The sequence below is a fragment of the Danio rerio genome, chromosome 2 (assembly GCF_049306965.1).
Source record: "Danio rerio strain Tuebingen ecotype United States chromosome 2, GRCz12tu, whole genome shotgun sequence".
Classification (NCBI taxonomy): Eukaryota; Metazoa; Chordata; class Actinopteri; order Cypriniformes; family Danionidae; genus Danio; species Danio rerio.
This window is the reverse complement of record NC_133177.1, coordinates 6,523,856-6,536,094: the sequence shown is the minus strand read 5'-3', so window position 1 is coordinate 6,536,094 and position 12,239 is coordinate 6,523,856. Positions and strand designations below refer to the sequence as shown.

Sequence of the window (12,239 nt, the reverse complement as noted above, 5' to 3'; positions counted from 1 at the left end):
CAAGTATTCGAAGTACCTCTGATCTGCACCACAGTTTTTAATCAATGTGTGTGATCTGTGTTTGTGTCAGGCTGCTGTACTGAGCCCTGAACCAGAGGTGAAGAAGAGGAGGAGGAGGCAGCTGCTCTTCGTGGATGAATATACACAGATTTCTCAGGACGAAATGAGGGCCCGCATTAATGACGTGGAGACGATGACCAGGCCTCTGGTCAGTAGAGAACAATATGCACTCTTATCATGCCTTCGGGATATGTAAGGGATAATCAACGTTTTTCCGTGCGTTAAATGATTTTCATGCATGACGTGGAGACGAAGGACCACACGTCGCCCAGCGGATTTTGCATTACAAAATCAGCTGCAGCCTCATTCAGTGGTGTAGAGTAACACATTACAAATACTCAAACTACTCAAAAAAGAAGTTGTAATTTACCAAGTAGTTTTACATTTTTAAAAAAAATTTACATGTTCAGTATTTTGTGCTGTTTTGGTAATTTTACTTCAATACTTTCCTTCAACTTGCAGTCTCGACTTTATTTTTTCCTGTCTATGGGAATTGGAAAAATCAGTCCTGTGATTCCTGTCCAGTCAAATCACACCATAGAGTAAATCGCATCATGGTGAACTACCTCAAGACATGTGGCAAACCGTTTCGAAGCATTAAAAGTGATCAAGAAAATGTTTAAAATCTTTACACGCAATGACCCAGAGACTGTTTAGATGCATGTCACTGAAAATGGCCTAAAACTTCCAACAGGCGCGAGACGTCAACATGATGTCAGATTGATGTTGTACCCCAACATCATGGACGTTGCATTTTGTTTGGAAATGAAAATCAAGTTAATAGCCCCTTTCACACATACAGACCTTTCCGGAAAATTGCCAGCAATTTTCCGGAAAGGTTGTATGTGTGAACAGGTCCTTTTTGAAAATACCGGTAAATTCGTTCTGGCTATTTTCCGGAAAGAGAAGTTGTAACATTACCGGCAATTTGCCAGAATGCTGCGCTGTGTGAATGCAGAAGGAAGATTGCCGTAATAAGCGCGTGCACGTCTAGAACGTGCTAACGTGAGACGTCTGCTTAAGCCAATCACAACAGTCAGACGCATTTACGTCCGCGCGGTTTGTGAGGATAAAAGCCTTTGAATATTTTTCCAGACACATTTAGCTCCTAGAAGTTGTTCAGATCACGTTTATATGTTCTTCTTAATGCCAACTGTGTAAATAATCATCGATGAGATGCTTATGATAAGCCGTTGTTTGTTTACCTTCAAGCTTTGCGTGTGCCTGTGAAATAGCCTGTGAGCGCCTGCACACGCACATATTATGAACATCTCGACATGCGAAAGTGATCCTGCGAAAGTTGTTCACAATATTGATCATCCACAGAGTCTGTAATTTAGTCAAATGTTTACAAATACAAGCGCAGCCGTTTAAAGCTCATTTGTGGTGAATGATGTCAGAATTTACCGGTATTTTGGAATGGATGTGTGAATGCTCTTTTCCGGAAAATTTCCGTAACGTCCTCGCCTGTGTGAACAGCGCTTTTTTGAATATACCGGTAAAGACGTTCCGGAAATTTTCCGGATATTTACCGGTATCACTGTGTGAAAGGGGCTATTGTCAGAACTCAACGTCAGGCCGACGTCAGTGTATAACATCTAACCTAAAATCAACCAAATATTACCGTCTAATGTTGTTACAGCTTGACGTTGTGTGGATGTTACCAATCGTCTATTAGACGTAGAGGTTGCCATACCTGATGAATAAATGTCAGTATTTGACGTCAATATGACAATGGTTTAAGATGTTGGCTCGATTTTGGCCACTTTCTAACCTAAAATCAACCAAAAATCAACATCATTTGGCGTCACTATTGGACATCAAAATACTGTTGTCTTTAGACAATTTCTAGACTGAATTTTTGTCACCTGACGTCAAAACCTTAATCTAACCCAGTATTAACGTCTTTTGATGTTGTGTGCCTGCTGGGCAATAACTAAAGATCCACAAATTACAATAAATTATTATTTTCTCTTTCTTTTAACATTTACTTATGGCTGTAGTGTGATCAACGTTTGGGAAGCAACTCGTAACATTTTAATAATATTTTGGCAAATTGAACAAAATGAACTAAATGACTTGAAAGAAGATTTGTTCATCTCAATGAACGAGACTCCAAGGTCCGAGTCAGTAAAATGATCCGAACTTCCCAACACTGCAACAGACCATGGAGTAATGTGCATTAAAATAAAATGTAAATTGTGACTTTTTCCTCCTAGGAGTCCATCATCCCACCATCCATTCAGAAGAAGGATGCCAGAGAACTGCTCACAAACCCTTGCATGAGTAAGCCAGTCAATCTTCCAAATAAGTGTCCTATTTCACTATGAAATCGTAATACATCTATAATTTGTAAAGGGGGCACAAAACATACATAGACACTTGTTTTTTTTTATATTGTTTTTCATTAGTTTTGTCACAACAACAGTGCATAACATCAAACAAAAAACAAAGGCATAATAATGAAAAATTAATAAGTATGATTTTTAATCCTTTGAATTGTAAGGACATAGGTCATGTTCTCATAAACCACCTCAACATTTTAATACCAATGTCATTATACAGGATTTCAAAAGAGTAAGTTTGGTTGTTTTTTTTTAGCAAGGGCGCAATAAACCAACATAGGTTCACTCTGAAAATGTAGATGCCTTATATGTAATGCCTTATATAGACTTCTGGAGATAGCTAATTATGTAGCCAGGTTTACGATGCTAGGGAGCGGTACAACGCTTTTCTTTTTCACGCTTACCAAAGCCAGAAAATAAAGTAAACAAGTAAATAACAGGGTGAGGTGATGCAGTGGCGCTGTAAGTAGTGCTGTCGCCTCACTGCCAGAAGGTCGCTGGTTCGAACCTCGCCTCAGTTGGCGTTTCTGTGTGGATTTTGCATGTTTCCCCCACAGTCAAAAGACATGCAATTGGCTAGATAAGTTGGTGGTTCATTCCGCTGTGGCAACCCCTGATTAATAAAGGGACTAAGCCGACAAGAATGACAGGGTGAGAATGAGGTAAGATCTGAAAAACGTGGTAAAAACCAAGCAAGGGCTTTTCTTTTTCTGGATTGCTTTTGAAAACACTATCGGTTGGGTTTAGGGAAGGAGAAGGGTGGGTCAGTGTATTTGGTCAGTCATTCAGAAAATATACCTTAGCTTAATCTTAATAAAAGCTTAATCTTAAGAAAATACCAAGGATTCCTCAAAAGTTCCTCGGATCCCATTAGTGGGATAAAATCTTATGATGACCACAAATATAATCACTCTCATCCTCACCACCATCCAACCGATTTCTATGGTGAAAAAAAAATTATGAACGTTTCTAAAAAAGGTGGCACAGTGTGTAGCACAATCCCCTCACAGCAAGAAGGTCGCTGGTTTGAGCCCCAGCTGGGGCAGTTTTGACATTTTGTGGAGTTTGCATGTTCTCCCCATGGTGGGTTTCCTCCAGGTGCTCTAGTTTCCCACAAATGCGCTATAGGTGAATTGAATAAGCTAAATTGGCTGTAGTGTATGTGTGTGAATGGGAGTGGCTGGAAGGGCATCCGCTGTGTAAAACATATGCTGGATAAGTTGGCTGTTCATTCGATTGTGGTGACCCCTGATTAAGGGACCAAGCTGAAAAGAAAATGCCCTTCCAGCTGCAACCCATCACTGGGAAACATCCATACACACTCATTCACACTACGGACAATTTAACCTACCCAATTCATCTATAGCGCATGTCTTTGGACTGTGGGGGAAACCGGAGCTCCCTGGGGAAACCCACGCAAACACAGGGAGAACATGCAAACTCCACACAGAAATGCCAACTGACCCAGCCAAGGCTTGAGCCAGTGAACTTCTTGCTGTGAGGGGATCATGCTTGAATGAATGAATGCTTCTAAAAACAAATACTACTATTCATTGTACAACTTTAAAATAGTTTTCTATTTTCTAGTCCTTATACAACATATTTATTAGCTCTTTTTTAATCGAATTATCCTTTTGTCTTTGTATTTTCATATATAAAAATTATTTAGATTTTTTTGTCATGTATTTATTTGAATTGCGCTAAATCATTTTTTGTATTATTGTCTAATGATTCGAATAATTTAATCCCGCTATTAGCATTTTTTGGCTTTTATAGCAACATGTTCATTCATTTTAATAAAGCTTTTATTGTAATGTTTTTATTTATCAGTTAAATTATTTGTTATAAAATTAGTTTGTTTTAAATCTCTACCAACATTTCTCACAAACCATTTCCTGATACAATTTTGCCATGTCTGGACACAACCTTTTGAAATTAATTGCAAAAATTAATTCTAATAAACACATTTTATTATCCATGTTATATATAGCCCAGATGTGACCTATTTAGATAATTCTAGCCATTATTCACTGATGCAGCATCCTGCACTTCATCTATTGATGCAGTCCGGAGCTCAAACAAAAGGTCACTTTATTGACGGTGTGTGTGTTGTGTTGTGTTGATGCAGGTCTTCCTCCTGAAATCCTGACTCTATGGAAACAGGCGGCCGTGGTGAAGCCTATCCCTCCATCCGAGCAGCGCTGGGAGATTCCTGAGGCTGAAGAAACACTAGAGCGAGAGGAGGAGGAATGCCCACAACCACCAGAGCCAGAAGTGGACCAAGAGATCAGCTCAACAGAGGTCAGCACACATAACATGCATTATGTGTATGCATTATTTATGCATTACACCACTAAAAAGGGGTTTGTTTCCCCCCAAAATTGTAAGCGTAAAGAGTATTGCACACTAATTCTGAAATTTTTGTCCGTGAGTTTTGCACATTAAAAAATAAATTCAACCTCACTTTGTGTCAGTCATATTGACATACTGCCTCAGAAACTTTCCATCATAAAAAATCATTTAAATCGAGTTCAATTTCTTCCGTTTTTCACATTCAAAAAAAGGTAGTGTGGTGACAGTTCAGAGCCACCATACATTTGACCATACTTGACCAGCACAGATCACTTTATGCAACCCAAGCTCATTCTGAAAACGTAGTCCCGCGGACGATTCTGGAGACAGCGGAATACGTCCCGGGGGGTACGTACGGCTGCGTTAATTTTTTTCAAGCTAACGCTGCGGGGCGGTGTGATGCTGTTCCCTTTCGCGCTTGCCTTACCTCCTTGTGGAAGGCTTCCCCGCTGCAACCTGTTTGTCCACTCAGCTCACCGTGTACGTCGGCAGGCTCGAGATGCAGAGAGGAGTTGACCACGGCGACCGGTTTCGAGTCCGGGGAAGAGCGGTTCCAGCAAACAGGTAAGACAAAAACAGAATCCCAAAGATTAAGTGAACGAGTTTCATAACAGGGTGAGAACACGGTGGAAAAAAATAAATAAATCAGGGCTTTTATTTTTTTTTATGGCTTTTGTAAACTGTTGCTCGGGTTTAGGGAAGCGAGTGGGCGGGCGGGTCGATCGGTAAAATTGGTTGGGTTCAGGGAAGGAGGAGGGCGGGTCAGCCGATTGGCCGGTCGCGCAGTCAATCATCCGGTCAGTCGGACAGCGGCCTCTGGTGGGTTCACGCGAGAACAGCGCGGGCGCGAACCGCACTCACGAGAGGCGTCTGAGGTGCGAAAAAGTGCACAACAGCGGCCTCTCGTGGATTCGCAAAAACAAAAACTGCAGCCGTATGTACCCGCCGGGACGTATTCCACGGTCTCTAGAAACATTTCCACAATGAGCCTGGGTTGACTTTATGATAAACACAGTGCATAAATAATATAAAGACATGATTTTTGAAAATATGAATGTGAAAAAAATATATATGTAAAAGATCTTAAGAAGATCGCTAAAATTATTCATTATTGTGCAACTCATCTTAGCACTGCTTTAATTCAACTAAATTGTTCTCTGATATCTGCATAGTGGCTTAGGTAAGTCGTATGTAGCTTGGTCCCTTTATTTATCAGAGGTCACCACAGCGGAATGAACCGCTAACTTATCTAGCATATGTTTTACACAGCGGATGCCCTTCCAGCTGCAACCCAGTACTGGAAAACACCCATACACTCTCATTTAGCTTTCCCAATTCACCTATACCACCTGTCTTTCGACTGTGGGGGAAACCGGAGCATTGGGGAGAACATGCAAACACCACACAGAAATGTCAACCAAATGACCCAACCAAACCTCGAACCAGTAACCTTCTTGCTGTGATGCGACAGCACTACCTACTGCGCCACCGCACTGCCCTGTGAAACTTTTGTCCATCAAAAAAAATGTAATCAGGTTTGATTTTTTTATCTGTTTTTCACATCCAAAAAGGTGTTGAGAGGTGTTTTGACAGTTCAGAGCCACCGTACTTTTGACCATAATTGACGAGCACACATCCCTTTATGACAAAGTGCATAAATTAATATAAAGACAGATTGTGACGAACATAAAAATACGAAATACGGAAAAAAACACGCGTGAAAGACCTTAAGAAGATGGTTCAAATTATTCATTATTGTGCAACTCAACTTAGCTCATTTATTACCCCATAATATACCCCTTAAATCAGAAGGTCCTTATTGACCTCATTTGGAATGGTCGTGAATGTTAATTTGATCTTCTCTGATGCAGTATCTTTCTCTCTCTTAAGGCTGATTTATACTTCTGCGTCGAGTGGTCAACGTGACCCATGTTGCCTGCCTTGCGTGTTGTCATGCATTTATACTTCTGCGCGCTTTTTGTGTTGCTCTGCAATAACACTAGCGAAACGCTAGCTGGCTGAAGGTTTTTATGTTCCTCTGTGTCAAGTTTTTTCGCTGGTGTTTTTTTTGAACGCTTCCTTAATGTACAAGTAGCTAAAACTCGCTCATTCAGAGGTGGGAGCCAGCAGACGTGCAACAACTTTAATCATAAGGTAAACACAAAACAAAAAAGGTTCCATCTGGAGCTCCTTCTCAGGGCTCGACGCGTAAACCCTCGCTCCATCGGGCTCGCGCCTCTCAGCACTGCCCACACTTGTCACCGCTACCAAGTCGACCAATCGCTACCAAGTCGAGCTTGTGCTTTACATCGTTGCGACGTGTAGTTAAATTTGTTGAGAGTTGTGCGCGTCATCGTCGGTTTTAGCCACAGAGAGGGCTATGCGACGTGCGAAGGCTGCGCCAGACCATACGCATACGCTTGATGCAGAAGTATAAATCAGCCTTTACACACACACATGTGCGCCCACAAAATTCATGTACACCAACCTGTTTCGGGGACTACAGGTTGAGATTAGCATTCTGCTACAACCTTTACACCATGCATCTTGTCTATGATTTAATATAGGTTATGTATTGTTGTGCATTGTCCTTGTATATGACATAAACTAAACTAAAACTAAACTAAATCTGGAGATTTAACATGAATATAAAAATCACAATTTAACAGATAACACAACTTTTCTTTGTTTGTTGTTGTTGTTGGAAAAGCGGGAGAAATAAAGAAACTTTTAACAACAGGGTATCCGCAGAGTCTTAAAAAGTCCTAAATCTCAAAAGCTACATTTTAGCCCTTAAATTTACTGAAATATTGTGCCGTAAGTCTTAATTTTTTTAGCAGGTCTTAATATTTCTTTGTTCATGTATTGCTACCCAATCTGGCCATTAACACTTATAGAATCTCCAACAATCCCAATCTCAATAAAACTCAATAAAAATGTTTAACTCTATTAACCATAATGTTTTTAATTACTTTCCTCACAGTAACATTTGTCTAAAAGTTCTCCATTTATTAACTGCTGAGGAAACTGACCTGACCTTTATTTTTATTATTACATTATTATTATTGTATTATTAAATGTATTTAATTTAAATCAAAATCCTTAACCCCTAGTTGTATATGTCTACAATTTCATTCATAATGGTCTTAAAAAGGTCTTAAAAAGTCTTAAATTTAACTTGGTGAAACCTGCAGAAACCCTGAACAAGTTTTTGAAGGCTCTTTGAGAAATTTGGTGTCACGAAATGCACATTTTGAGAAAAATGATTGATCTGTTCTAACCAAATTATTATGTAAATATTCTTACCTAAAACGAAGATAACCAGTTCTGACTGTTTTAGTGGTTGATCATTTGTCCTGCATCCTTCACTACTGTAGATTCCTAGAGAAATGGCGGAGCCTGAACTCTTCCAGCAAGAAACCCCAGGTACAATATTCTCTCAAACAAAATGCAGCAGGTAAAATAATTATTCAGCATGTCACTGTTTTTCTCAGAAAACATATTCTAAAAATGATGTTGACTTGAAATCCTCACCAGATGTCGGTAACAGCTAAAGTAATCCGTACACACAAAGAAAACAAAACAAATTAGTTTAGAAATGAAGTTATGTTTAGTAAAATGAAATGACACAGAGACAAAGAATCGAACACATGAAGGGAGTAAAAATGCATGGAAAGCCCAGACAGCAGCTGGAATCTCTAGTTATTCATCACCCCTGCCCTTCATCACTGTAAATGAATATTATCTGCTTCAGTCCAATACATACATTACCAGATGATGGAGATGAAACCAGGGTGGACATTTCAGCAAGACAGTGAGGCCAAATGGTTTCAGAAAAGAAAATAAAGCTGCTAGAATGGCCTAGCCAATGACCTGATCTGAACCCAATAGAAAATAAGAACTAAAGATGAGAGTTTATAGACGAGACCAACAGAAACAGAATGATTTTTACACTGTTGAACTTTAGGGGAGAAAAAAACACACCTCAGCAATAAACTCCATTTTCCATACAAGAGGCGTCTTGAAGCTCTTATTACCATAAAATGCCTTTATACAAAATATTAAATACATTTCAGTAGTCCAGTACCTTCTCTTTGTGCCACTCCATTGTTATTACACATACTTTAATTTCTGGAAAAAAATGTTTAGGGTTATTTGTATGTTTTGATGTGTGTTTTGTTTGGGTTTGTACTGAAATTTGGTCCAAAGGGTGTAAAAAGGCATGGAAAGCCCAGACAGGAGTTGAAATCTCTCAGTAGTTATTCAGCAGCCCTGCCCCTCATTAGTGTAAATGAATATCATCTGCTTCAGTTCAACATCAACATTAGCAGATGAGGGAGATGATATTTCAACAAGACAATGAGTCCAAACACAGAGAGGGAAACTCTTGATTGGTTTCAGAAAAGAAAATAAAGCTGTTAGAATGGCCTAGCCAATGACCTGACCTGAACCCAATAGAAAATAAGAACTAAAGATGAGAGTTTATAGACGAGACAAACAAAAACGTCAAGGTTTTTAGAATCTGTTGATCTCTGGGGGATAATGAAAATGCACCTGAGCAATAAATGTAACTCCATTCGCCATACAAGAGAAATCTTAAAGCTTTTACTACCTAAAAAAACCCACACATTTTATACAATGTATTAAGTACATTTCAGTAGTCCAGTACCATGTCCTCGTGTCACTCCATTGAAATTACACATACTTTAACTTCTGAAAGAAATGTTTGTGTGTTTTTATGTATGTTTTATTTGGGTTTTTACCGAAATCTAGTCCAAAAGGAAAGGCATTGAAAGCCCAGACAGCAGCTGAAATCTCTCAGTAGTTATTCAGCAGCCCTGCCCCGCATTAGTGTAAATGAATATCATCTGCTTCAGTTCAACATCAACATTAGCAGATGAGGGAGATGATATTTCAACAAGACAATGAGTCCAAACACAGCCAAGGAAACTCTTAATTAGTTTCAGAAAAGAAAATAAAGCTGCTGGAATGGCCTAGCCAATGACCTGACCTGAACCCAATAGAAAATAAGAACTAAAGATGGGAGTTTATAGATGAGACAAACAGAAGCAGCAAGATTTTATACTTTGTTTAACTCTGTTGGATAAAAACACACCTGAGATATAAATGCAACTTAGTTCACCATACAAGAGGCGTCTTGAAGATGTTTGTGATTTTACACAAAGTATTAAATACATTTCAGTAGTCCAGTACCTTGTCCTTGTGCCACTCTATAGATATTATACATACTTTAATATCTGAAAGAAATGTTTGGGTTTATTAGTATGTTTTGATGTAGGTTTTGTTTGGGTTTTTACCGAAATCTGGTTCAATTTCATGTCAACGGCTCCAGGAAAATTCGTGAAAATGAGAAAAACACTTATTTTACCCGCTGTATTTTGACTTTTGTGATTTGTGATTGTGTTTTGAATGGAAAAAAAGAAAATATGGTTAGCTCCCACATTTGCATACCAATTGTAAGCGGATGTTGTATTGAATTTGCAGCCTCCTTAGTGGAATTGGAGACGACAGACAGGGATGTTTCTCCATCTGTGACGCCTGAAATGAGACGGTAAGAGGACAGATGGGAAAACAGAGATGGAAGTAGCTGTTGCTGTCAGAAGCGACTGGTTTGACACGTGCAACATTCACATTCAGCCGCCGCATAATTAAGTAACTCTGAATAATTATTCCTGCAATATGTCTGCGATTTCACGCCCTTAGATCTCCTGTTCCAGAAATTCAGTTCGGTCTGGAGGATATACCAGAGGAAAGGGTGCCGGAGATGGAAGATATTACAATGGATGTAGAAGAGTTAAGGTACAGCTAAAATGACGGCTAACTTGTAATATTAGTTATGTTATATTAATATTAGTTAAGTTATTAGTAGCATTAGTTAAGTTTTTGGGTTTCTCCAACTTTCTAAACTTTAAGAGTTTAAATACTCTGGACAAATCAAATGGATGAAAATTCAGTTTACTAGAAAACTTTGTATAGGTACTTTATGCATATTTTTGGACATTAAGATTTATTCTGTTTATTTTTTATTGTCAAAATATAACTTTCATACATATTTTGTCATTCAGCATAACACTATTAACTCATTGACTCATCCTTCACTTGTTTAAAACTAGTTTGAGTTTATGGTAACTCTTTACAATAGGGTTCATTAGTTAATGCATTTACTAACATGAACTAATCATGAACAACACATGTACAGCATTTATTAATCATAATTGAACATTTACTAATGCATTATTAGCATCCAAGTCCATGCTTGTTAACATTAGTTAATGCACCATGAGTTAACATGAACTAACAAAGAACTACTGTATTTTCATTAACTAACGTTAACTAGCATGAACAAATACTGTAGTAAATGTATTGTTCATTGTTTGTTCATGTTAGTAAATGCATTAGTTAACTTTAACTAATGAACCTTACTGTAAAGTGTGACCGAGTTTCTTTCTGCTGTTGAACACAAAAGAAGATATTTTGAAGAATGCTAGTTTGCTGGGACCCAGCTACTTTTCTAGTTGGAAAAAAAAATACTATGGAAGTCAAAGGGTGCAAGCTACCAGCATTTGTAAAAAAAAAAAAATCTTATTAAAGAATATAAGAAGAATCTCAAATAGGTTTTGGACAAGGGAAGACATTTCTTGGATAAATGATGACATAATATTAATTTTTGGGTGAACAATCCTTTTAAAACCCTAGAGAATCTATTGCCTAAGGCCCCATTTACACTAGTGCGTTTTAGTTTTAAAACGGGATTTTAGAATGCAAACGATCCGCGTTTACACTTGCGTTACTGAACAACTCTCCGTCTACACCACACTACTGAAAACGCACATCACGTGACCACACACACACACACTCTGGCATGCGCTGCAGCATATCTACCCAGATGAGAGCTGTGCTCGTCGGACTGTGCATCCAGGATCTACCACTGGATCTAATCTCACTATATTTGTTAAACAACATATTAACTCATCTTTATGTCTATATCTCATGACATATTCTCCGACTTTGGTCTTTTGAATCTATTACTTGTTCTCAGGTAGCGTGTTTTGGCTAAACGCAAAGATAAGTTAATAATTAACGTAACCATGTACATACTGTATATTGACTGATCGCTTGCCTTTATTTCCTATAATGTATAAACTTATTGTACGTTATACTTTTATAATGGCCATTATTGATTATAAAAACTGATATTCAGCAGAAGAGAGGCTATGTTTCGTATTTTCACTGAAAATGAAAGGAGGCAGTGATGTTATAGGCTCCGTTTTGTTATAAATATGCATACAGTGAAGATGATGCTCATACATGCAGCACGAAGCATCCACATTTCTGCTGTGTGTTAAGTTGCTAATATCAAAATGAAAATAGCAGTTTTCATTGCATTGTTAAGATAATGAAACAACATATCCAGGATGATGTGAATGAGATAAAGTACACTGTTCCCTTTGAAGATTTACC

General features: G+C 38.4%; 1 protein-coding gene across 12 annotated transcripts in view; it reads left to right on the top strand.

The window, feature by feature from the left end:
• LOC141377738 (meiotic recombination protein REC8 homolog) overlaps positions 1–12,239 on the top strand; it is a 63,971-nt gene that overhangs the window by 47,640 nt on the left and 4,092 nt on the right. For all 12 annotated transcript variants that reach the window (XM_073922916.1, XM_073922913.1, XM_073922914.1 and 9 more), the window contains 6 exons: positions 71–208; positions 2,280–2,346; positions 4,534–4,706; positions 8,135–8,183; positions 10,263–10,329; positions 10,482–10,577. In XM_073922916.1, coding sequence (XP_073779017.1) covers positions 71–208; positions 2,280–2,346; positions 4,534–4,706; positions 8,135–8,183; positions 10,263–10,329; positions 10,482–10,577 — 590 coding nt within the window. The remainder of the gene's footprint in view (positions 1–70; positions 209–2,279; positions 2,347–4,533; positions 4,707–8,134; positions 8,184–10,262; positions 10,330–10,481; positions 10,578–12,239) is intronic.